Source organism: Natrix helvetica (assembly GCF_964273705.1).
Source record: "Natrix helvetica genome assembly, chromosome: 3".
In the NCBI taxonomy this organism is placed as follows: domain Eukaryota; kingdom Metazoa; phylum Chordata; class Lepidosauria; order Squamata; family Natricidae; genus Natrix; species Natrix helvetica.
In genome coordinates, this window is record NC_138549.1 from 6,586,244 (window position 1) to 6,614,071 (window position 27,828).

General features: G+C 43.3%; 1 protein-coding gene across 1 annotated transcript in view; it reads right to left on the reverse strand.

Annotated features, from left to right (window-relative positions):
• DIAPH3 (diaphanous related formin 3) overlaps positions 1-27,828 on the reverse strand; it is a 119,647-nt gene that overhangs the window by 13,966 nt on the left and 77,853 nt on the right. Inside the window, exon 28 of the mRNA XM_081948702.1 lies at positions 3,439-3,490. Coding sequence (XP_081804828.1) covers positions 3,439-3,490 — 52 coding nt within the window. The remainder of the gene's footprint in view (positions 1-3,438; positions 3,491-27,828) is intronic.

The window sequence follows — 27,828 nt, forward strand, 5'->3', positions numbered from 1 at the left end:
ATGACACCAAGCTGGCAGGAATAGCCAACACTCCAGAAGATAGGCTTAAGATACAGAAGAATCTTGACAAACTTGAACATTGGGCACTATCTAATAAAATGAAATTCAATGGTGAAAAGAGTAAGGTTCTATATTTAGGCAACAAAAACGGAATGCACAGGTACAGTATAGGAGGTACCTTGCTCAACAGTAGTAACTGTGAAAGGGATCTTGGAGTCCTAGTGGACAACCATTTAAATATGAGCCAGCAGTGTGCAGCAGCTGCCAAAAAAGCCAACACAGTTCTAGACTGCATAAATAGAGGGATAGAATCAAGATCACGTGAAGGGTTAATACCACTTTTATAAGGCCTTGGTAAGGCCACACTTGGAATACTGCATTAGTTTTGGTCACCACGATGTAGAAAAGATGTGGAGACTCTAGAAAGAGTACAGAGAAGAGCAACAAAGATGATTAGGGGACTGGAGACTAAAACATATGAAGAATGGTTGCAGGAACTGGGTATGTCTAGTTTAATAGAAAGAAGGACTAGGGGAGACATGATAGCAGTGTTCCAATATCTCAAGGGTTGCCACAAAGAAGAGGGAGTCAAACTATTTTCCAAGGCACCTGAGGGTAGAACAAGAAGCAATGGGTGGAAACTAATCAAGGAGAGAAGCAACTTAGAACTGAGGAGAAATTTCCTGACAGTTAGAACAATTAATCAGGGGAACAGCTTGCCTCCAAAAGTTATGAATGCCCCAACACTGGAAGTCTTTAAGAAGATGTTGGATAGCCATTTGTCTGAAACGGTATAGGGTTTCCTGCCTAGGCAGGGGGTTGGACTAGAAGACCTCCAAGGTCCCTTCCAACTCTACTATTGTATTGTATTGTATTGTATTGTATTGTATTGTTTCAAGGAAAGACTGAATTAATAGGGTCGTAATGAACTATTTGTCAGTTATGGCCATTTCTCACCAACTCAAGACTTGGAAAAGACATTTTTAGACCTGTTAGAATTGTTCGCGTCTATATCAGATGGACCTATTGGTTTAGTCTTGCGCCCCAAACTTTATATAGCAGGGGTGTCAAACTCAATTTCATTGAGAGTCACATCAGGGTTGTGTTTGACCTCGAGGGTGGGTGGGTGGCTAGATTGGGCGTGGCCAGCTGGATGTCACTTGTGTTGGGGGCACCTGTGGTGGCCCGGGCAGGGTTAGAGGGATATATTGTCTCCAGCATCCAGTCTTGTCCACCAGAGGAGCCTCACCATCCCTCTCAGACCATGTGGAGACTCCTGGACTCCAAGCACCCAGCGTGGTCCTCCCGAGCTCCATTTTTGCGAGCAGAGGCACCGTGGGCCCATCCTTCGCTCTTTCCTGGGTGACCCTGCAGGCCAGACCTAAGTACCCCATAATAATAATAATAATAATAATAATAATAATAATAATAATAATAATAATAATAATAATAATAATAATAATAACAACAACAACAACAACAACAACAACAACAACAACAACAACAACAACAACTTTTATTTCTAGACCGCACCCTTTCCTAGGCAGGACTCGGGGCGGTGTACAGTCATGTTAAAACCATATACAAATACATAGACATGAACATAGACATAGACATAGACGTGGACGTAGACGGAGGAGGTAAAAAATATACTGTACAATTCTTAGTTAAAATACAAATATTAAAATACCCTTAAAAATTCCCCAATAAAATGTTTGCCAGGAGGTGGAAGATGGAACTGTCAATCAGCTAAGCCAGCTAGTCGGAATAGATGAGTCTTGAGCTTCTGTCGGAAGGAGCGGAGGTCATTGGTAATTCTAATATCGGGAGGGAGGTCATTCCAGAGGGTTGGGCCCATCACAGATCCATGGACCGGATCTGCCTGTGGGCCTTGAGTTTGGCACCCCTGTGTTCTGACCATGGCTTCCCAAGAGCATGAAGCAAACTCCTTGTCACGGCGGAAAAACCTTTTTGTTAATTGACTGTGAATTCTGCTCATTCACATCCAGCAAAGTCTTTCAAGGGAGGATTTATGGTCATAGACCTTCTCTGGCTTGGAGAGCTGACAGGCCGATATCTGCAGAACGTGGCAAGGAATCTCAGAGAGTCACCAACCAATGAGCAAACTAATTGTCTCCTGCAAAGTCCACTCCCCTTTCACTTCCTCTGGGAGGGGCCCTTCATCGTCTGGCCCTACTCCCAAGTAGACTCTTGTTCCATAGCTGTTCCCTTCATCTGGCAACTCTGCACATGTGCACACTGGGAAGAGGCTCCAGCTGTTCTTCTGCCCCACTGATGTCTGACTCTTAAGGCAGCTGATAACTGTCAGACGGCCATGGCCCCCTCGCTGCCTCTGACACAGAGCCTCATCAGAGCCTTCCCCAGACTCCAGGAGTTGCCCATGTTCCTCCCCAACCTCCTCATTCTCCAAATCTGCTGCCAGCTCTGCTAGCCGCTGGTGGGCCACAATACCCTAGTATATAGCTAATGGACTAAAGCTGACCATAATATTTTTTCTGATTAATTCTCAATTCAGATGGTTAATACTGAAATGCAAGTGGGGGGGGTTGCTATAATGAGGAATCTCGAACCGTCGTGCTTGCTTTTTTACTCGTTAGGTGACATTTTAATAAAGTTCAAGGTTGTTCGTCCCTTAAAATTAACAACAAGAATTTGACAACACGGAAGTACCCCTTCTTTGAAAGAAAACTGCTGTTTAAACTTGGGCCAGCAATTAAAAAGACATGCATTAGCACACTTCACTTTCCATTTCTATTTATTTAAAAAAATCATTTCTAAATGTGCAACACTTGGTAACTTGGTAACAAGAGGTAACTTTAAAAACAAAACCATTTAAAAACGAAGCTGTATTTTAAATGACACGCGAGACCTTGAATGTTAAATAAAGGTGATCTTCCATTTGCGATTAAAGCATACTTCTGTTTTTAATTGCCTTTAAGCTAATTGGCTTCTTCCTGTGTAGATTTTTTTAAAAAATGCCCCTTTTTAGCAACTTTAATTGCTTTTAAGGGACCCCCTCAGGAAATAATGTCAGGGAAAAAAATGTACAAAGGCGGGTTTGTTTAGAGAAATATTCACCTTAAAAAAGAGAAGAAGGGGAAGGAATCGCATTTATATTTATATAACCATTTGGCTGATTGCATTCCAAATATAAGATGGCTATTACTTGAATAGTATTAGGGGAGAAAATTGAGCGTAATTTTAAAAGAAGTCAGTCGGCGTTTGCTGTGAAAAGATAAAAGAACGGTGATTCGGGACGACAGTGACATGTTCTGTTCTGTCAGAACTCTGTTGGGTTTTTAGATGAAAACAGACGTACGTGAAAGCTACTATTACGATAGAGAGGGTGACTCTCTGTGGCGTTAACTGGATTTCCCCACGGCACGTTCATTCATATTTATAATATATTTATAATACCTCTGCACAGCTGATGCAATCACTCCAGGCCCCGCCATTATTCCAAACCAATCTATAACAGCAAAAAAGAGCGGAGTTGACAGGAGTTAATGCCGGTTTTATGTCGCTTACAATGGCTTTCTGATCTACTAAACGGCTATGAAAATGGATGCGCGGTTTGAAGTGCTTTTAATACGTTCCCATATAGACCAAAGGCTATAGTGGCGCTCCGCTAATCTCCCTCTACGGTAAATTGAATTTGACCGAGTTCCTTTTGTTTTCTGGGTTTTTAATGTAAACAGCTCGGCTGGCTTGTGTGTATGTTAAAATGAAAGTGCAACGTGCTAATTGGAACGGCGGCTGAGAGACTACTCACAGGAGGTAGGATACTTTAAAACAAAGATAGACCTTTAGATCTGCAACCCCTGCTCAATAGAAAAAGGCAATTACTGGTGCACATCCTGAATCAAAACTTATCATAACAGGGGGGAAAGGGGGGAACCCCTAACTAGAAATGCACCGTGCTACATTGGGAGTCCCAGGGAAAACCATCCCTCGTGTGTTCACTTGGGCAACCTAGAACCGTGATGGTGAACCTGTGGCAGGCGGAGCCATTTCTGAGGGCACACAAGACGTTGCCCTGTCAGCTCCTGCACGCATTGGCCAGCTGATTTTTGGCCTTGATTCCTGGCCGTTTTTCACTGAAGCCTGGGTAGAGTGAAAAACGGCCCAATGGGGCCCACCAGAGGTTTGAGAACGAACTTCTGGGTTGCCCGTTGGGCCCCTTTTCTCCGTCTGGAGGCTTCAGGAGGCAGAGGGCAAAAAACAGCCCAACGTGCCTGCTGAAAGTCCAGAGGCTTCAGTGAGGCCTTCGTACATGTGTGGGGGGCATGCGCACGCATGCGTAGGGGGAGGGCATTTCATTATGGGCGTGGGCACGCACGTGTGTGACCCCCCCATGCCCCCCCCCGCTTTTGGCACACCTCAACAAAAAGGTTAGCTATCACCAACCTAGAACTAAGGAGAAATTTCCTGACAGTGAGAACAATTAATCAGTGGAACGACTTGCCACCAGAAATTGTGAATGCTCCAACACTGGACGTTTTTAAGAAGAGGTTGGATAACCATTGGTCTGAAACGATGTGGGGCTTCCTGCCTGAGCAGGGGGTTGGACTAGAAGACCTCCAAGTTCTCTTCCAACTCTGTTATTCTGTTCTGTTGTATTCTGTTCTATTCTATTCTATTGGATTTAGTGAAGAGTGACTACAATTTACTGAAGAGAATATCACAGAACTTCCTTAACAAGTCCTAGGGAACATTAACTCCATGTCTAAATGATACTTTCCTAAAAAATTACCTTAAAATGGATGTGATTATAAATATCAACATGCTCAAGGAACCTTTATTCTGATCATTTGGTTAACTTCCCATATTTAAATGAAACCGTTTTAGGTACCATTTAATGCTATTCCAAAACTGAGCCTTCAAGACAACAAGTAAGTCCTCGATTTACAATAGGTTAATGGCTGTTTAAACTTACAAGGGCACTGGAAAAGGGGACATATAATATCCCAAAGGTGCTTTTTTCAAAAGGCAACTGGATTTTCTTTGTTTTTCCTTCATCTTCTTGGATGAGAAGACAAATGTCTTCAAGGAAAAAGAAAGAAAAATCCAGTTTCCGTTTGAAAAAGCACATTTGGGACAACCATGAACTGGATGACCGAGAGTCTCCACAGATACATGACTTATTATAGCCTTTTCACACTTACGACCATTTCAGCATCCCTGTGGTCACATGATCAAAATTCAGATGCTTGGCAACTGGTTCATATTTATGACGCTTCTGGGCCACGTGATCAACTTTTGCGACCTTCTGACTAGCGAAATCAGTGGAGAAGCAAGATTCACTCAACAACCGTGTTCCTAACTCAAGAGCTGCAGTGATCCACTTAACAACTGTGGCAAGAAAGGTTGTAAAATGGGACAAAACTCACTTAACAAATGTTTCACTCAGCAACGCAAATTCAGTTTAGCCTTGCCTCCAAGTGAAAGATTTCACCTTTATTGCTGCAATTTTCATCTCTCTTTTTTTTTTTCTTTTAAGTCAGGTCTACCTAAACCCAGTGTTTCAACGTCTTCTGGTTTACACCTGCATCTAACTACACCTCTGAATGGTGCGGGGGAGTTAAACGAAGGCTAGAGGCAATGTGTGTGAGTGGAGGGAGGATATATACTGGTTTTTATCGGAGCATAAGATGCACCAGAGTATAAGACACACTGTGATTTTGGAGAGGTAAAGTTAAAAAAAAGGTTTTGCACTCTGCAGGCCTCCCAAACCCTCTGCACACCTCTTTTTTTTTTTAAACGGGGCATGCAGAGAATTTGAGAGGCCTGCAAAGTGCTCCTGGGGGCTTGGGGGTGGGGGACAAAAACGAGCAAAAAATGGGCCAATTATTGCAAAAACAGGCTAGTTTTTTGCCAAAATTAGGGCATGCATAGCCTTTAGGAAGCTTGTAGAGTGCTTCTGAAGGCTGGGGGGGGGGGGGTGAGCAAAAAACAGCCTGGTGAAGGGGGCGGGGTTTTAGGAGGCCAAAAATGCTGTATTTGCCCAGATTTTCACCCTTTTGGGTGGGGTGGGGAGAAAGGTGTGTCTTATACTCTGAAAAATACGGTAATACCTTCCCCAACTAGATGTCTAGGAGCATGTCAGACTACAATTCCCAGCAGCAGCAGCCGCCAGCACTGGGATGATGAGACTTGTGGAACAATATGCCCGGAGGGTACCAGATTGCAGAAAGCTGATTTAGGAAGCGTAAAAATTAGTCAAGAGATCTCAGTTTGGAGATACTCCAGCTCCCTTTGGGCATTTTCTAGCGGATGTAACTGCAATCATTCTGCTTCTGAGCCAGGAATCCGGTACTTTTGTTTATTTTTATTAAGGCGCTTTGGGGGGGAAGATGACTGCTCTGCCACTCGGTTAGAAGAATCAAGGAAAGGGTAGAGGTGGGAAACTTCTTTAGACTTCGGGCCATCTCAATTTGTTAGAAAAAGAAAGTTGCTCCTGGATGGCACTTATTACATGTGGATGGGTAGAGGACTTCAGATCCTCTTCTCTGTTTGCATGAAGAGTGTAGGAAGTGGCAGAGCTTCTTTTGGAATTAGCTCAAATCTCAGCAGGGATGATCTATTCCGAAAAAAACCCCAGAAAAGTAAAGAAAACATGAAGGGAATCATAGAACTGCAGAAGACAGGAAGGCTTATATGTATTGATCTCATCGACTTCCCTGTTGCTCAACGTCTTCTGTTTATAACATACATCTAACACGACACTGTGAATTTGCTCTTCACAGCTGGATGGATTTTTTTTTTCTTTTCCATTTTGAGGTTTTCCCGGCTGATTTCTATTTATTACTCTTTGTAGGCAGATCTACACCCTGCCAACAAAAGGCTATGCTTTTTCCCAGTTGCAATGGATGACTGTGAAGGTTGGACCATAAGAATGGCTGCGCGCCAAAGAATGGAGGCCTTTGAACTACGGTGCTGGAGAAGACTCCTGCGAGTCCCTTGGACTGCAAGGCGATCCAACTGGTCAGTCCTAGAGGAGATCAACCCTGATTGCTCTTTAGAAGGCCAGATCCTGAAGAGGAAACTCTTTGGCCACCTAGTGAGAAGGAAGGACTCCCTGGAGAAGAGCTTCATGCTGAGAACGATTGAGGGCAAAAGAAGAAGAAAGGGACGGCAGAGAAGGAGGTGGTTGGATGGAGTAACTGAAGCAGTCGGCGTGAGCTTAAATGAACTCCAGGAGGATGTTAGAGGACAGGAAGGCCTGGAGGAACATTGTCCATGAGGCTATGGTGGGTCGGACACGACTTCGCAACTACTTTCTCTCCTGTCAATCCAGAGTCCTCCTTTGATTCTAGAGGTCTCTGACTATTGCAGCAGCAATGAACTTTGCTTGCTGGAATCAAGAGGGAGAAAGGCAACACAAAACGAGGCTCGTCTCCCCTCTTGCGCTTGTATTTTCTATTGTTCTCTAACCAACAACGCTTTAACTACTTTAATTGGTTTTACCATGAGTCAGAAAATTCTGAAGTTGGGCGAAGGCACAGAGCTTTCTTCCTTTTGTGCCTTTCTGAAAATGGGCTGTTTAAAGTTTCCTGACCTTTTGAAGCATTGGAAAGGAAGAGAAAGCATGGTGTAGACATACAACTCCGAGATTGTTCAAAGATGGGGGGTTTTTTTTCCGCCTCCCCTCTCCCCCGCCAATTGAAGATTCATGAGGAAATCAGTCCGGGGTTCCAAAATGTCTCCAAAATGCTTTCTTAGTAAAAGAAGAAGAGTTGAGAACGTGTCCCAAAGACACTTTTTGAGGAGGAAACTGGACTTTCTTGTTGTTGTTTTTCGTGTGAAGACATTTCACTTCTCATCCAAGAAGCTTCTTCAGCTCTGACTGGAAGGTGGGGAATGGAAGGATTTATACTCCTTGCAAACAGCTGGTCATTTGCATCCTTTTTGAGGGTCATTGAAGTACTTGGAGGTTTATCTGTGTCCTCAGGGTCCCCTGAGTGGTACAAATGGTTCCTGTAGTCTACAATTTTTTCCTCTGGAAATCCATTCCTACTACCACACCATTCCAAGGGTCTTCGTCCCAAATTGTACAACTAAACATCTGTAGAGATCCTCAGTCATCCAGGTCATGGTTGTTCCAAAGGTGCTTTTTTCAGGAGGCAACTGGATTTTCTTGTTTTTTTTTTCTTTGAAGACATTTTGCTTCTCATCCAAGAAGCTTTTTCGGCTATGCCAGGATGGCGAGCAATGGAAGGATTTATATTCCTCGCAGACAGATGGTCATTTGCATCCTTTGAGAGGGTCATTGAAGCACTTGAAAGTTTACCTGTGTCCTTAGGGTGACCTGAGCGGTGCTCCTAGTAGGAGTTTTTTTTTTCTTCTTCAAAGAAAAAAAGAAAAAAGTCCAGTAGCCTTTTCAAAAAGCACCTTTGGGACAACCCTGATCTGGACGACTTGAGAATCTCTACAGTCTTTTAACTGAGAATGTGGGTTACATTAAACTTACGGGCCGATCGTCTATGGAGATTCTCAAGTCATCCAGGTCACGGTTGTCCCAAAGGTGCTTTTTGAAAAGGCAACTGCACTTTGAAGATGTTTCGCTGCTCATCCAAGAAGCTTCTTCAGATCTGACTGAACTGTTCAAAGGTGCTCAGACCAAGACAGAAAGGTCAAATCTATCAAAGGGAAGCAGTTTCTTATAGAGTGAAATAGAGAAATGTCAAGATGTACTTAAAGGTTTGTAGCAACAGAAGATAAACTATTTAATAATGTGAGTTGTTCTTTTTTCTAATTCTAACGCAGCGAACTTACAGAGGCAGGGACATTCTCAGGAAGTGCACAAGCTAATTTTAAAGACAATCAAGGGCTTCAAAATGCTACAACAGACCGCCTAACAGCCAAGCTTCCTTTGTTCAAAACTTAAATTTTCAAGGAGTTGCAAGTTCTAGAGCTCCATCTTTCCAGGATCCTAGCCGTTGTTCACTTCCTTCTTCTTTTGACTACCGTGGTTTTCTAAGTCAGAGGTTTTGTAATTTAAAGAGTTTCTTCTGGATAAACTGGTGGAGAGGTGCTGGAGTCTTCTAACAAAATGAAATTCAAGCGGGGTGGGGGAGTAAGGCTCTACATTTAGGCAAGAAAAACCAAATGCACAAGGTACAGTATAGGTGGTACCTTGCTCAATAGTAGTAACTGTGAGAGGGATTTTGGAGTCCTAGTGGACAACCATTTAAATAGGAGCCAGCCAGGTGCAGCAGCTGCTCAAAAAGCCAACACAGTTCTAGGCTACATAAACAGAGGGATAGAATCAAGATCATGTGAAGTGTTAATACCACTTTATAATGCCTTGGTAAGGCCAGACTTGGAATACGTCATCCAGTTTTGGTCGCCACGATGTAGAAAAGATGTGGAGACTCTAGAAAGAGGGCAGAGAAGAGCAACAAAGAGGATTAGGGGACTGGAGGCTAAAACATATGAAGAACGGTTGCAGGAACTAGGTATGTCTACTTTAATGAAAAGAAGGACTAGCGGAGACATGATAGCAGTCTTCCAATATCTCAGGGGCGGCCACAAAGAAGAGGGAGTCAAGCTATTCTCCAAAGCACCTGAAAGCAGGACAAGAAGCAATGGGTGGAAACTAATCAAGGAGAAGCAACTTAGAGAAATTTCCTGACAGAACAATTAATCAGTGGAACAAAAGTTGCCTCCAGAAGTTGTGAATGCTCCTACACTGGAAGTTTTTAAGAAGAAATTGAACAACTATTTGCCTGAAGTGATGTAGGGTTTCCTGTCTAGGCAGGGGGTTGGACTAGAAGACCTCCAAGGTCCCTTCCAACTCTGTTATTCTAGTCTATTCTTTTTTGATTTTGCTCTGCATTTGGCTGATTACTGACCAACATGTGAGACCACCATGGAATAAATCTTGCTACAAAGCTCAAAGTCTACCAAGCAGTAGTGCCAACTACCCTGATGAGCTGCCTCCGCAGAGCTCTGAGGATCCGGTGGCAGGACAAGGGGCCAGACTCAGAGGTCCTCCCCAGAGCAGGCCTGTCATCAGTTCACATCCTGCTGATGAAAGCCCAGACCCGCTCGGCAGGCCATCTTGAAAGGATGCCAGACCACCGCATCCCCCTACAGCTCCTCTATAGTGAGCTGTCTCAAGGAAAGTGATTCACGGGGGACAAAGGAAGTGATACAAAGACACGTTGAAAGCCTCCTTCAAGTCCCTGGATATCGACAGCACTTCCTGGGAAACCCTGGCACGAGATCGATCAACATGGCGATAGCCTCGGACCAAACTTCAAAAGAAAATTAGTCATTTATTAGGAGCATTTATTTTTGGCCAGACCTTTTCGCAGTCAGATCTTAGCCTTATTTGAATTATGGTTGAACTTTACCCCTGTTCCTTCCCTCCCCTCAGTTTGTGTCATAAATCACATTTCCCAATGAGGTGCACCCCTCCCAAGCCTGCTGCAGTAATCTGAGATCCGACTCTAGCTGAAAGTATGTGTGGAATGCGCTCCCCCACCCCGTTCCTCACCGTGCCAACTTTAGGAGTTGACATAAAAGCATTTTGTTTGAAAGCTTGGTGCATTCCCTAAAAATATTAAGGGAATGGGTTACCACCCCCCACATAAATGTTATGGATTATCTTTGCAGTGGTTTTATTTTGCTTAGTTTATTTTTTTAATTAGAGAGATAACATCCTGGTGCATCATTTTGGAAAGACCATTTCCCAGATTTATTAGGATTGTACTTTCTCAGTCTCAAAGTCACCCTTTATTTTGCCGGTTCCCACTTAATTTGTTGTTGTTGTTATTAGTTGCGAAGTCGTGGCCAACCCATCACGATCCCATGGGCAACATTCCTCCAGGCCTTCCTGTCCTCTACCATCCTCTGAAGTCCATTTAAGTTCAAGCTGACTGCTTCAGTGACTCCATCCAGCCACCTCCTTCTCTGTTGTCCCCTTCTTCTTTTGCCCTCAATCTTTCCCAGCATTAGGTTCTTCTCCAGTCAGTTCTTCCTTCTCACTAGGTGGCCAAAGAGTTTCCTCTTCAGGATCTGGCTTTCTAAAGAGCAATCAGGGTTGATCTCCTCTAGGACTGACCGGTTGGATCGCCTTGCAGTCCAAGGGACTCACAGGAGTCTTCTCCAGCACCAGAGTTCAAAGGCCTCAATTCTTTGGCGCTCAGCCTTTCTTATTTTCCACTTCTTTCTTATTTATTTATTTCTTATTCCCCACTTAATAGAAGTAATTTATTCTCTCAATATTCCCACTCCATTGCTGAGATGATATTGTGCAGTAAAGTTTCACTGGCCGAGAACAGACTAAATGCAGAATCTAAAATGCAGCATTCTACGTAAGTGCTGTTAAATTGTACAGAATAAAGGTGATTTTAGAGTTATTTCAAGAAAGACCAAATCACTTGGCTTCACGGAGGGAGCAACTATGAGAGGCCAGGAGCGGCATGAACCATGGTAATGGACTAGATCTATATTTTCTCCTTTCCTCACATAAACAAATATCCTCAAATCCAACATTTGCAAAAACAAACCATAGACAAGTCAATAACACTTCACCCCTCCTCCCCCCCCCCCCAATTTCTCAGTGGAAGAAATAATCTAAATTTCCATGGTCACTTCAATTAATGAACATTCATTGAGTTACTTCAATAAAACATTTGCTTGTTTATGCCTATGAATCTGAGTGTAAGTGAAGAAATTACTTGATTTCCCTGAATGATTCTTTGAATCTACAATTAATCTTGGTAATTTAAAGAAAATGCAAACTGCCCAAGATTCAAATAATTCTGGAGAGATATGTAAATATAAAAGCAAAATACCACTCATGCATCATCACAAATTTTCCAGAACCGTAAAGCCTACAAACTTGAAATTTGGCACGTATGTTCCTCTTGGCTTCTAGGTACCATCAGATCATTAGTATTTCTTATATTATTATTAACACGCTCTGATGCTAATGAATTATATGTTCTACTCCCCCTCCCCAACTGAAAAGAACTCTCTTACAACTGCCACTTGGGCGTGGGTATGGGGCAAGCCTGAGGGAGAGAAGAGGATAGGAGAGGATCAATGGGACCAGCCTGAGGGAGAGAAGGGGGTTAGGAGAGGAGAGGCTTCTGTGGGACCAGTCTGAGGGAGAGAAGGGGATTAGGAGAGGAGAAGCCTCTGTGAAGCAAGCCTGAGGGAGACAAGGGGAGAGGAGAGGATCAATGGGGCCAGCCTGAGGGACAGAAGGGGATAGGAGAGGATCAATGGGACCAGCCTGAGGGAGAGAAGGACGTTAGGAGAGGAGAAGCCTCTGTGAGGCAAGTCTGAGGGAGAGAAGAGGAGAGATTTCTGTGGGGCAAGTCTGAAGAAGAGAAAAGCGGTCGATCATAACTACTCATTAATTTTCAAGCTGTAAGTGTCGATTTATCAAGCCCGAACACATAGTTTCGTAGTGGATCATAGGTATCCAGCTAGTGAATATATATAGCTTTGACATATAGTCAAGACTGTGGTTTTCCCAGTTGCAATGGACGGCTGTGAAAGGCTGAGCACCAAATAATTGATACCTTTGAACTTTGGTGCTGGAGAAGACTCCTGTGAGTCCCTTGGACTGCAAGGCGATCCAACCAATCAGTCCTAGAGCCTCATGCTGGGAAAGATTGAGGGCAAAAGAAGAAAGGGACGACAGAGAATGAGGTGGCTGGATGGAGTCACTGAAGCAGTCGGCGTGAGCTTAAATGGACTCCAGAGGATGGTAGAGGACAGGAAGACCTGGAGGAATATTGTCCATGGGGTCGCGATGGGTTGGACACAACTTTGCAACTAAAAACAACAACGTAAATGAAATAAATAAAACGACACGTTGACTGGTGGCAAGAAGAATTACGGCTGAGAAAAACCCCAGAAGAACCTCTTTCATAAGCAACTTTAAAGTTTGTCTTAGTAATCCGAAGGGGGAAGATTTTTGTTCTCCTCCAGAGTTAAATATACAAACTCTGGAAACTGATTGTCAGGTTGAGTCCAAGTGAGGTGCGTAACATGGAACTCTTCCCCCATGAGATTCCAAGGCGCCTGACCTTTCTCCTTGGTGTCAGTTTAAATAACTCAGGACATCATTCAGACATCCGTGCCAATTCATTCAAATCGCCAGGAACAAGTGGCAATAAACTCTCATTTCCATCTTCCAAATGTGAATTCAAGTTCCCTGACAAAAATGACTTCACGTTCCTATTTTTGAGATGCACCTCATAACGTATTAATAGAGAATGACAAACCCAAAGAGTAGAATTTTTAAATGTATTCATGTTGCAGTTAAATGCACGTTTCCTGTCACTATGCATTTCGTTTGCCGGAGAAGCGTGTGGCAAACTGCAATGGATGGGTTATGCAGCTGTCCGACAAAAAAATATCTAAAATTTAAATTGAATTGAGTCTTAACCTTGAATTAAAATGAATATGTAATGACTTAAAATAAAGATATGAAGACTGACCAAAGTAATATCAGGCTGAGAACATTAAAACCTTTATTATTTGATTTAGGAGGACATTTATTAAAATAAGATCTGGAATTGATGGGTGAAATGTGGTAGATAGGCAGTTTGCATTGAAAGGGCCAGTGCCAACGCCTTCTCCTGTAATTTGTCTTTTTATAATTAGTCACAGACAAACGAACAGATAGGTAAATAGGTAGGGAGGGAGGTACGTAGGTAGGTAGGTAGGTAGGTAGGTAGGTAGGTAGGTAGGTAGGTAGGGAGATAGATAGATAGATAGATAGATAGATAGATAGATAGATAGATAGATAGATAGATAGATAGAGAGAGATTTTCCATATAAGCAATCAAATTCATACCCAAGCTTTCCCTGCTTTAGTTTCTACTACCTAGTTTGAAGATCAGGGTGTTTGAATGAGAAAGCAGACTATTTATTCAAGCAAAATGTAGGGGGAGTGCAGGGGTGGGTTCCAGCAGCCACCAGTGCTGGTTTGCTCATGGGCGCACATGGCGCACTTAATGCAAGCTGTGCCCACATGCACACAGTACAATAAAAATTGTTCTGTGCATGTGCAGAAGCCGCCAGGAGAACCCGTTCGGGGGCGTGGCAGGCCTCGGTCGCTGCCAGTTCCAGCGACCCAGGCTGCCAAACCACTACAGGTTCGGCCGAACCGGCTCAAACCAGTAGGAACCCACCACTGAAAGAATGGCAGAACCTGGAGGCGGAGTTTAAAGAGGGCTCAGCCTAGAATCTCTACGTAGCCACCAATGTACTAAGACCTACGCCTTTTGAATTCTGTTGAAACTTAACTAACTCCAACCAGGTTCTGGCTGTTAATTGAAAATATAACTGTACATAAAAATGAGTACCGTGCTTCCCCGAAAATAAGACAGGGTCTTATTTTCTTTTGACCCCTGAAATAAGTGCTTGGCCTTATTTTCGGGGAGGTCTTATTTTTGAGATGCAGGAGGCAGCAAGCGTGGTCACCTCATGGCTGCTGCTGTGTTGTAATATTTTCGGGGAAGGCTTATTTTAGTGCATGCGCTCAAAAGCCCGATTAGGCTTATTATCCGGGGAGGTCTTATTTTCAGGGAAACAGGGTAACAATAAATCAGTTAAACTGGATCCTAGGCGTGGACCTGGCCTTTTGTATCTGACATCGAGCTCACAGAAATCATTCTAAACAGTGGTCCAAAGGTGCATCATTAAAAAAAAAACAATGCAAAAAGGATGTAATTTGAATACTTTAGTCAAGTTACTAAACATACAATAAAATGCCTGTGGTATAAAGACCACTGCAATTAACAGTTGAATAATACCCAGAAATCAAAGCAAATTATTTATGCTCCAAATACTAAAACTTTAAGCCTCTGTTTCAATATCCTGAATTACCCCCCAAAAGAAGACATTCACAATTAAAGCATGTTTAATCAATGTAATTCAGCAAGCATCTTTAGCTCCTACAGCAAAAGCCAAGAATAGCATACACTCTGTAGATATTTCAGAGAAATTGGCAGGCTCAACTGCGCAGCCAACGTCTTATCGCCACTTCCGCTCTTCATAAAGGGAGTTATTTATCATCGTTTACAACAAACCCAGTCTATATTTTGATGCCGTAACCAAAAAGGATGAACTGGCATACAGTCACTGTTCGTCGGCCACATTTCTCCTAATGAGATGCCCCTATTGCTCTGAATTTCTCTGATTACAGTCAACAGCTTTCATTAGTCATTGCAAATACGGCTTCTGGCTGCCACTGTATTTACACTTCTATTGCAAATGATTAGAATTTCATAGTATAATCAGGGGGAAAAAACTTTTTTTCCCGAATGACAGAGGCAGTAATGCCCATAGCGCTGTATTTTGGCTAGAATTAGAGGCTCTTTGGGTACCGATCAAGGGATCTGCCATCCACAGATATTTGACTTGAGGTCACATATTTTTTTTTAAAAAAAAAATAAGCTGCACTGTATCCTTGTGGAGGCAGACTTCAACTTAGGACCACAACTGAGCCCAAAATTTCTGTTGCTAAATGAGACAGTGAACGCTGCGTCTTTTTAGACCTTTCTGCAGTTATTAAGTTAGATAAGCATGGTAATTATGAGCCGCGCTGGCACAGTGGTTAGAGTGCAGTACTGCAGGCTATTTCTGCTGACTGCCGGATGACTGCAGTTTAGCAGTTCGAATCTCACCAGGCTCAAGGTTGACTCAGCCTTCCATCCTTCCGGGGTGGGTAAAATGAGGACCCAGATTGCTGGAAGCAAGATGCTGATGCTGTAAACCGCTTAGAGGGGGCTGAAAAGCACTGTGAAGCGGTATATAGGTTTAGGTGCTATTGCTATTAAGGGAATCTAGACAGCATAGTAACAAGCAGAGACATCACCTTCCCAACAAAAGTGTGTATAGTCAAGGCTATGGTTTTCCCAGTTGCAATGGATGGCTGTGAAAGTTGGATGATAAGAAAGGCTGAGCGCCAAAGAATTGAGGTTTTTGAACTAGGGTGCTGGAGAAGACTCCTGCGAGTCCCAATCAGTCCTAGAGGAGATTGATCATGACTGCTCTTTAAAAAGGCAGATCCTGAAGATGAAACTCAAAGACTTTGGCCACCTAATGAGAAGGACTCACTGGAGAAGAGCCTGAGGCTGGGAAAGATGGAGGGCAAAAGAAGAAGGGGACGACAGAGAATGAGGTGGCTGGATGGAGTCACTGAAGCAGGACAATGCAACCGTCATAAGTACATGCCAGTTGCCTGGGGTTCGAATGTTGACTGTGTGGCCATGGGGTTACAGTCATAAGAGTGAAAAGCAGTCATAGGTCACTTTTTGAGGCCTTGTTAAATCAAGGACTATTCCATTCACATAAGTCAAGAGAGTCATCCATTTCTTTCCAAGTCCTTTCTCACCAGATCCGACAACTAAGCCATGGTGTGAAAAGCAACTTATTTCCACAATAGGCTTTCTTAGGCCTTTATAAATATGCTTTGGGAATTAACAATGCATATAAACCTCCAGGCAGAATCCGAAGGTAAATTATATGTTGCAAATGTGTGCTTATATAGCATTAAAGAAAATCACAATGGTTTGGATGCTAGCAATAGAATTATTACTCCCTGCTTTGAAAATTAGTAGGACTCGCCCAGAGTGAATTAGAAATCGGTTACTGCTTTTAAGTAAGAAGGTGGATTTTATGAGTCATTCCACCCTTCTCAACTTCAGAATTCTGTCAGTTGAAACAAAAGATTACTTTAGGACTCTGAAAATGGTTCATCCTCGCTGGGATTTTAAATCTCTCTTGGGGACTGGGAAATATTTGGCTGAACATTTCATCTTGAACAATGAATGGTTGAAGAACATCAAATGGTCTAAATTTTGGCATTATCACATTTAGAGATGTATTCTTCTTCCATCAAACATACCCTACATTGTTCTGAGTAATGGAAGCAATAAGCAGATGGGAAGTTATCCGCAATAGCAGGCTAACCATCAATTCATCAGAAGATAACTAGAACCCTACCTTTTCTGCAACTCTGGAACAACATTCAAAGCACAACTAAAACTGAAGATCTTAAAACATCAAGAACATCCTCAATGAAGAAGATAATGCAGAGCTTAAGAGAACATCTTCTGGAATAATTCAATTTTCCATTTTCCATGGGGACAAAGTTAGCCTGATCTCAGTCTGGGAGACGTTCCCAGCATCAGTGCTGTCACAGAAAAGCAGTGACATCTAGCCAAGGTCTCTTCTCCTCTTGGAAGTAGGGGACCAATGAAGATGGTTTCCTTTAGCTGACTTAGTAATCTAGGCACCTTCTACCTAGCATAGAAAGTCTTGCAGGTACCTGGGTGTCAAGCCAAAACATTACTTTTAATTGTACCTGGCCGCCAATAATGGCTGGATTGAAGAAAAATCTAAATAAACATAATAATAAAGTATTTATGGGGCCATATCAGCCGGATCTCCAGCATGGATTTTTGCAGCGTGCTTGCTACCAGCTATCATAGAAATGGGGAGGGGGACATGGGCATTTGGGGATGGGGAAGGGAGCTGGTGTGTAATAGTCCCTTGAGAATTGGAAGGGAGGTTTGCACTCATGAATTATGGCACTGCTGAGTGGAGTTGCTTATACTCCGTCAAGGTCAACAATCCTGAGACTCCAGATGAGAGAAAACCCTGAAAAGGAGCTTTCCCAAATCATCATACTGGACGTTGATTGGAGTCTCAGTGCTGGACCCTGAGGGTAGGGATTTGGGGTGACTTCCAATGTGTAACCTTTGCAAATTTTGAATCATATCTTGCCTTTCTTTCGCTGCTATCACTTCAAACTTAGTAAAAGTACCTCTTCTCTAATTTCTTTCTTGAGTTTTGAACTGAGGCAGACCTGACAGGTCAATTCCAAAGAGATGAGTTTTTGTGGATCAAACCTCATACAGTGGCTTGTTTTGTTCACTCTATCATTTACATACCATTTTCTTTCACGTCTGAAAGTAAGACTTCTAGGAGGATATGGGTGAAATCGTACGACGGCATGACTTTGAATTATTAATCAGGATTTAGTTAAAATTACAGGTATTTTCTGGACCTAGCAGGCATTTTAGAGTTTTGTTATAAATAATGAAACACACTACCGGTTATCGGTATTTTCATCCTCTGTAGGATCCTAAGTGCCGTTATAGCTACTTTTATAATATTGTAGTAAATATTACACTTTACTATTTCCATTTACTGAGCGGCTCAAGGAAGAAGTTGAATTCTCCAAAGCAGCTGAAGGAAAGAAGGAGAAGCAATGGGTGGAAACTAATCAAGGAGAGAAGCAACTTAGAACTGAGGAGAAATTTCCTGACAGTTAGAACAATTAATCAGTGGAACAGAAGTTGCCTCCAGAAGTTGTGAATGCCCCAACACTGGAAGTCTTGAAGATGTTGGATAGCCATCTGTCTGAAATGGTATAGGGTAGTGTTGGTGAAACTTTTCAGCACTGAATGCCAAAACGGGAGTGTGCGTGCATGCAGGAGCATTGGAAAATGGAAGAGCAGCTCCTTGGCACATATGCGCCGGAAACTGGAAGAACGTTCTTCAGTGTGCATGCACGCCAGGGAGCTGCTCTTCCAGATTCTGTTGCTCCCGTGCATGCAAAGACCAGCTGGCCAGTGCGCATGTGCGCGCCGGAACCCAGAAAAGCAACGGGCAACGGCTGGCATGACCAAAGAGATGGCCTGCGTGCCACTTCTGGCACACGTGCCATAGGTTCGCCATCCATCAGGCTTCCTGCCTGAGTAGGGGATTGGACTAGAAGACCTCCAAGGTCCCTTCCAACTCTGCTATTTTGTTCTGGGTTTTTCAAAAACATTCAGATTCCTAAGAGGAAATAAATAGATATTCTTCAGATTTTACAGAGCACAATTATGCACATAAAGGCATTATCGGTGGTGGTTTTAAAGTTTAAAAAGTAAACATTTGTATTTTTGTAAGGATGGCAAATATGATTGGAATAGACTATAAAAAAGGAGTTGGTTATTAAACTTCACTCCGCTATTCCTTTCTATCGTTCTTCCTAAATAGACAATAGCACCTGTGTGTCTCCAGCTGCTCTCTTGGTACACCATGGAACACTTTGTCAGTTTCCTCAAGATCTATAAAGCCTTAACTAAGCCTGGTATAAAATACCTTTACATCAAGTTCACACGGCTGCTTTATTTGGGGGGGGGGGAGGAAAAAGAGACCCCTAATTCTTGCGTTAGCCACCACTGCAGTGTTCAGTCTGCAAATCGCTCGCATCAATTAAAAACGTGTTTTTGCCAAAAAGGTAGGTCTGAAGGTTGCTTATTACAGGTTTCATTGAAATCTCGGAATACAAAGGAGGCCAGGTTACAGAATTCATACCTGGGATGAAAAAGGTCACTTCTGTGCCCTCTGCTGCTCCTTGCCCTTAACTGCACGGCACAGTTGTTTGAAAACTTTGCCAAAGTGTGAATGCATCACTTTTAAAACAAAGGAAACTCTCTTGCCTTTCGAATGCAAGTTAGACAAAATACCATTTCTATTTTTAATTTCGTTATTAAATTTGCAGTATTTTTCGGACTATAAGATGCACCGGTGCATAAGACGCAGCAAGATTTCAAAGAGGTAAGTAAGAAAAAAAAGTTTTTGTCCAACCCGGCCCCCAGGAGCATTCTGCAGGCCTCAGCAGGGCTGGGGGAATATAAAAATGCCTCTGCTTTTGCAAAAAACATGCCCCGTCTCCCCCACCCCCCATTTTTCACAAAAATGGGATGCTGGGGTGGGGTTTTGGGAGACCAAAAATGGCTGTATTCAGTGTATAAGACGCACCAACTTTTCCATGCTCTTTTAGGGGGAGAAAAGGTGCGTCTTATACTCCAAAAAATACAGTACTTGCCACCCATAACATTGCAAGCCAACCCAGAAGTTGTTCTCCTTCCGTGAAGGCGTCACATACTTTAACAACCGGTTCAACCAGAACGCAAAAATGTGAGGACCTATGCCTTCTGCGCATGCAAACACACTGCAATTATATTGAATGGGATAGTGCTGGGGGTGTGTGGGAGCCGCTAGTCAGAACTGAACCGGTTCGCCCAAACCAATCCGAACCAGCAGCAGCCCACCTCTGGGCGTTCCAGAACAAAACACATAAAACAGCAATAAAAATGCAATATTTACAAAATCGATACAGCTGCCGCTGAAGTGGCAAAATTCCTGCCTCTTAGAAACAGTCGCTTCACGATATCTCGGCTGTATAAACTGTTTACTTTTTTTTTATTATCTCCTAATGAAAAGTTTTTAATTTCTCAGTTAAAAGTAATCCATGCAAAACAATAATAATAATAAAAAAGAATACTGAGGAAGTATGCTTGCAATTTAGGGGGGAAATATCGTAGTCCCTTATCCTTTTATTGTTATTTTTTTCTCCTTAAATGATTTCAGATTTGTTTGTTTTTTTAATTGAATTGTACAGCTTAAATGTTATGTTAAAAGTGGGGAAAAAATTCTGAAGTGATTTATCTTGGTCTGACTTTTTATATCTCAAAAACCTGGCATTCTAAAAGGGGGGACATGTAGACTTTTAATATCCACTCAATATGTTTCAAGATACCATATGGTATTTATTTGCAATGAATAACAATTGATGGCTGAAAAATGCTCGGGGGGGGGGGGGGTTATGACACTGCATGCACAAATTGGAACAAATTACGTTGATTGGTCCAACTGCCATCAAGTTGCCATTTCAAAATGCAAAGGTTACCATATACGCATGCAAAGGAGTGTCCATCAATGAAGCCGAATAAATATTTTGCTACAAGTGAATCCACTAGCTAAAACTAGAAGTAATACAGGAAACAAAAGTATATCAAAACTTTTATATCCTATGGGAGGAGCCAATCACCTTCCACCTGTGACTTTACTCCCAAATCTACCCTGAATTTTGAGTTGTTCTTTTCTTCTGGCAGCTCTGCGCATGCGCACACTGGGAACAGGCTCCAGCTGTTCCTCTGCCTCACTGCTGTCTAGCTACATGGGCACCTGATCACTGCCAAACGGCTTCGACCCCATCTCTGCCTCCAATGCAGAGCCCTCGTCCGAGCCTTCCCCAGCCTCCAGGACTGGCCCATGCTCCTCCCCAACCTCCTCACTGTCTGACTCTGCTACCAGCTCTACTGGAGGGCCACAACAAGATTTCCAGGTGTGGTCCCATCCAGGGTACTGCGATCTTGGCACTTACATCTGTACTGATGCAGCCCAAAATTGCACTGGTTCTTTTGGCAGGTTTAGCACTGACTTAATCAGTAGTCCAGAACCACACCCAGATCCTTTTCACAAATGCTATTGCTGAACCAAACACTGGGAATTTTGTAAAATCTGTTCCCCCCCCCCCTCCATGCTAGTGCAGGATCTTGTATTTCTCGCCACTGAATGTTTTACTGGAGAATGATCAATCTCCAAATCTCATACCTTGAACCCGACCTCTGGGATGATAGCAATTTCTCCTCCACACGCAATTTTGTCTGACCCACAAACGTTACAGACATCATTTCTAGTCCCTCATCTAAGTCATTGATGAAGATGTTGAAGAGTGCTAAGCCTGGATCACACCATGAAGTACCCCACTGCACGACTCTTTCCATGTAGACCCAGACCCATTAAGGACCATGAGTTGGCTATGGTTGTTCAATCAACTGTGAAACCATCTGGTGATAGGCGGATAAACTAGAACAATCTCACATGGTTCCAGTTTATCTGTTCTGACCCAGCTCCCCAAACACGACACACCCTCTGAAGTGAACTGAAAGATTCCTTTAATTAGGAGCGCCATTAGTCTCGGCAAAAACGTTTCCCTCTCAATGCAGACTAACTAGTACAGCTGGCCGGGAGATGAGTACTTGTCCGCCACATGTATTCATCCCCGCCCCTTGCCTTTTATCCTCGGAGCTAGCATGGGGCTTCGCTAGCAGTGGTGGTTCTTCCGTCCCATGGACCATCCCACGCATTTCCACTGTTCTCCTCTCCTCTGCCTTCTGCACATCCGTGCGTCAGGCACTGGACCCAGCTGTTCCTTCTCTTCCTCATCAGCCACCTCCAGGGGGCTGTTGACTCTCCATATGAGGGCTGACGGACGGCCCAGGCTCCATCTCTGTCTCTCTGCCAGCTCAATTCCCTCTTCCCGCGTGGCGGTCTCAGGTTGCCTGGATGCTGACCCTGACTCCCACGCCTCCTCCTCCTCTGATTCGGCTGTTGGAGGGGTCTGTCAGGCTGCCTCATTATCAATAAGGAGACTATGGTCTTCCCAAAGGTCCTTTTTGCAAAAGGAAACTGGACTTCCTTTGTGTGTTTTCCTTACAGACCTTTCGCTTCTTATCCAAGAAGCTTCTTCAACTCTGACTGAATGATAGGAAGGAAAGCGAACTGAAGAAGCTTCTTGGATGAGAAGCGAAATGTCTTCAGGGAAAAAAAAAAAGAAAGCCCAGTTGCCTTTTGAAAAAAAAAAAAGCACTTTGGGGACAATCATGATCTGGATGACAGAGAATCTCCACAGATATTGAAGCTATGGTCTATTTTACCAGTCTAAATACATTACATCCACAGCGTTACCTTCATTATCCCAGCCATATTAGAAAAGAAAGCAATACGATCGCTGGGATCAATCTCTTTTCAGCCAGCTTCTAATCGTTTCACAAACTCACCGTTGTGAATTTGTGAATTCATTCATTTGGGTTTCACAAACTTACCCACTTGCAAATTCACCGCTTGGGTTCCCCACCCACCCACCCACCTCCCCAGCATCTCTTCTCATGAAATCACAGAAATGTAGGAACTGTTCCCCCTAAATGAAAATAAAGGAGATATTTCCTTCCTAGTGCTGGTTATGAGGAAACTCTTCTAGTGAGTCAGCATCCTACTTCTGTAAAATGCAGTTAACAAGCTTGGGGGGAAAAATCTACACGACTGATTCCCACTGACAAGATAATTTCCTTTGCACGCTCCCAGAGCAGGGTTGGAAAACGAAAGCTCTGATTTTTTAGCAGAACCATGGAATATCCACCAGCTGTAAACAGATTACCAAAATCGGCGACGACGATTGAAGGGACTTAACTTTCGCAATTTACAGTGTTACAATCTCGACTGGGTGACTTCGGTGCCGTCTCACTCAGAGGCAGCAATTTTTGCTGTGTGATGATGTCATGGTGTCACACAGCTATCTCTCCATTTCTCAGGGTTTTTAAAAACATTTTAATTATCAGTAAGAGGGTTTTAGGTCTGCAAAAAAAGGCACGTTACGAAGCAAGAGTGACATGCCTCTTTCTTCACTTCCCACACGTCAATTTTTTTTTAATTGTAAAAAAGCTGTCGTGTGCACTTTGACGCCTGTTAGGGAAGACAAAGGAGTAAGGTAACACCAATGCAGTAGGCATTGCAGTCATTCCTCTGCTCAGGACAACACGTCCTTAATTTAGCTAGAACTATACGCTGCTGCAAAAACAGGAAGAACTAAAAAGAAAAGAAAAGCCAAGAAAAGTCCAGTTGTCTCCTGAAAAAGCACCTTTTATGACAACCAGGACCTGGATGAGTTGACTGCAAAATAACTTGTGAGTTGGGGATAGGAGAAGGAAACTGCAGTTATGGAGTCTCATTTAGCGTATGTCCACCCTGGAAAAGCATATTTGTCTCTTTGGGTGCTGGAGATAATCCTCTTTTTCCAGACATTTTAATAGTTTTCTAACTGGATTCCTTCCTTCCTTCCTTCCTTCCTTCCTTCCTTCCTTCCTTCCTATCTCTTCCATCTTCCTTCCTGCCTTCCCTGATTTCCTGCCTGACTGCCTCTTTCATCTTCCTTTCTTCCTTCCCTATTTTTTCTTCCCTTCCTTCCTTCTTTCTCTCCCTCCCTGACTTTAATTTATCCTTTGTAATATTTTCCTTCCTTCCTTCCTTCCTTCCTATCTATCTCTTCCATCTTCCTTCCTGCCTGCCTTTCGTCTTCCTTCCTTCCTTCCTTCCCTTCCTCCCTCCCTCCCTGGACTGACTTTAATTTATCCCTTTATAATATTTTCCTTCATTCATTCATTTCCTCTCTAGACTGACTTTAATTTATCCCTTTGTAATATTTTCCTTCCTTCCCTTGTTCCCTCTCTAGACTGACTTTAATTTATCCTTAATATTTTCCTTCCTTCCTATATATCTCCTCCATCTTCCTTCCTGCCTTCCCAATTTTTCCTTCCTTCCTGCCTGCCTGTCTCTTTCATCCTCCTTTCTACCTTCCCTCCCTATTTTTCCTTCCTTCCTTCCTTCCTTCCTTCCTTCCTTCCTTCCTTCCTATCTATCTCCTCTGCCTTCCTTCCCTATTTTTTCCTTCCTTCCTATCTATCTCCTCCGCCTTCCTTCCTGCCTTCCCTATTTTTCCTTCCTTCCTGCCTGCCTGTCTCTTTCATCCTCCTTTCTACCTTCCCTCCCTATTTTTCCTTCCTTCCTTCCTTCCTTCCTTCCTTCCTTCCTATCTATCTCCTCTGCCTTCCGTCCCTATTTTTTCCTTCCTTCCTTCCTATCTATCTCCTCTGCCTTCCTTCCCGCCTTCCCTATTTTTCCTTTACTTTCCTTCCATCCTTCCCTCCCATCCTCCCTCCCTGGACTGACGTTAATTTATCCTTTGTAATATTTCCCTTCCTTCCTTCTCTCTTTAAACATTTTAGTAATACTGTTCTCCACACACAACACCATGCTTGTCTGATGAACTGGAACTATATTAAATAATCATCCTAAAGTTAATTAAAGGTCTCAGCTCAGTTCTGGGGGAGTTCTCGCCCCAAGAGAACCGGTTGTTTGGGCATAGCAATATATCCGTTTAAAGGATCGTCTTGGTGCTCAAAGGTCAGCGCCATCTCTCGACTGTCAAGCTTTCAATCACAGCCTACCTGGCTCTGCTTACCCTCTTTTAGCTCAGCACTGTCTGTGTCACTCTGCTCTTCCTCACAAGAGTTACCAGGCAGGGCTATGAGCAGAAGTGATTAAAGTGTAAAAAGTTAGGTTAGAGAGGGCATGGGGCCCTACTTTGTCAAGGTTTCAGTACACAGAGGAGGCACATACAGTACGGATATCTGATAAATCGGGGGCGATGATGGGGAAGTTCCTAAGAGTTTTTAAAAGGAAAGGCATACGATTGAACAATTATAAACCGAAATAAAACTTCATCTATACATTGGTGGAGTTCACAAATAGCAACAGTATTTAGATTTATATAGCGCTTTTACAGTGCTTTCCAGCCCTCTCTAAGAGGTTTACAGAGTCAGCCTTTTGCCTCCCCCCCCCCCAAACAATCTCGGTCCTCATTTTACCCACCTCGCAAGGATGGAAGGCTGAGTCAACCTGGAGCCTGGTGAGATTTGAACTGCCAAATTTCAGGCGGCCAGCAGGCAGGAGGAGTAGCCTGCAGTACTGCACTCTAACCACTGCGCTACCGCGGCTCATTTGGGATGAGGTTTCCGTTGGAGTGGGGTCCAATCCAGAGAGGCTGAATTTCATTTAAAGTGAGAGGAGCCAAAATAACAGAATTGGAAGAGACCTACCCTGTTGCCCAGAAAATAAGACCTCCCCAGATAATAAGCCCAATCGGGCTTTTGAGCACATGCGCTAAAATAAGCCCTCCCCGAAAATATTGCAACACAGCAGATAACTCTTTTTATTTATTTTTAAACCATTTTATTAGGTTACAGAATAAAATGCAAAATGCAAACGCAGATACCGTTTCCCCCAAAATAAGACCTCACGGATAATAAGCCCTATCGAGCTTTAGAGCGCATGCGCTAAAATAAGCCCTCCCCGAAAATATTGCAACACAGCAGCGACCATGAGGTGACCACGCTCGCCACCTCTTGCACCTCAAAAATAATAAGGCTTCTCCGAAAATAAGGCCAAGCGCTTATTTCGGGGGTCAAAAGAAAATGAGACCCTGTCTTTATTTTCGGGGAAACACAGTGGGATGACTAACTTCTTCCACTCTTTCTTCATAATTCTAGCTTTATAGCCCCTTGGATTAAGTGGGGCCGCTAAATGTACCCATCAGGTTCAATGCATTATCAATTTGTCTGCTAATTATTATTAGAATAACAGAATAACAGAGTTGGAAGGGACCCTGGAGGTCTTCTAGTCCAACCCTCAGCTCAAGCGGGAGATCCTATGCGATGGATCAGACAAATGGCTGTCTCATTTCTTCTTTAAAAACTTCCACTAATGGAGCAACCACAACTTCTGAAGGCAGGCCAATCCACTGATCAGTCGTTCTGAGAGCCAGGACATTCTTCCTTATTTCTAAGTTGGTTCTTTCCCTGATTAGCCTTGGCATTCACAGACAATCGCTTGATAAACAGAACTGAACTGAGGAAGGGAGATGGGCTACGGGCAGGGAAATTTAATTCAAATGACTACTTCAATAGATTATTTATCTAAAAGGTAATGGCATTTCATTCGGAGAGATTGTGCATATAGAAAAGGCGAAAAGGGACAGATAAAAGCTATTTAGCTTTATTTGAATAAAGTTAAAAGGTGCATACAGCACAAGGAACGTGCCCATGTCAGAGAAGATAAACATTTAATAATGTACATTCGAGTTCTTTTAACACCTTTTAACGGTATCTTAAAGCCAAGATATATTATAAATGTAGCCTACGCGTCTTTTCATCAGTTACCTGATAATCAGTGCAATGAGACTGCATTTTAATAAAAGGTATTTCGTTTTAAGCCCACTTGGCATTAATATGCCACACTATCTGGAATCTCTTAAACACCGTTAAAAGAACGGCTAAATCAGACCCATGTTCCCACTGCCAAATCCCTTGTGTTTTGTGAATATAAACACTCTTGCTCTGTTATTGAATGTGGAAGTTGTCCACCCCTTTGAAAGGATTACACTGTGTTTCCAGAATATAAAATGGAGAATTTGTATTTGGATGTTGCAGGCATCTGGTTATTGTAGCCCGCCAGCGGTCAACGGAGCTTTCAGCAAATTCAGACAGTAAGGAGGTTGGGGAGAAAGATGGACCAGTCATGGAGTCTGGGGAAGGCTCTGAGGAGGGCTCTGCGTCGGAGGCAGAGAGGGGGCCAGGGCCGTATGCCAGCTATCAACTGCCTTCAGAGTCAGACATCAGTGAGGCAGATAAACAGCTGGAGCCTGTTCCCAGGGTGCGTGCATGCACAGAGTTGCCAGAGGAAGGGAGCAGCTAAAGAACAGGGGTCGACTTGGGAGTAAAGGCCCAGGCGGATGGCCCCTCCCAAAGGAAATAAAAGAGGAGCGAAAGGGGAGTGGAGTTTGCAGGAGACAATTTGTTCATTTAATTGGTTTGTGACTCTCGGAGACAGGTTTTGCAGATATCGTCCAGGCAGCTGTCCAAGCCAGATGAGGTCTCTAACTGTAAATCCTCCCTTGAAAGACTTTGCTGGATGTGAATGAACAGAATTCATTTCATCTACAGTGAATTGCTAAATTAATAAAAGGTTTTTTTTTTGTTGGGACAAGGAGCTTGCTTCATGCTCTTGGGAAGCCTCGGTCAGAACACCGGTTGAACGAAGCAAAGCATGCAAAAAAGATTCTTATGTCATAGTTAAACTTACTTATTTTTGTGGGCGCATGCAATTTATCCCCTTCCTGCATTGTTGAGGACTACAGATAGACCCCGGCTTCTATTGATTTATTGAATGACTGCTTAAAGTTACAATGCCGTTGAAAAAAATGACATAGCTGTTTTGCGCACTTATGACTATTGCTTCATGCCCGCGGTCATGTGATCAAAATTCAAACTCTTGGCAACTGGCATGTACTCACGACGGTTGCTGTGCCCCCGGGTC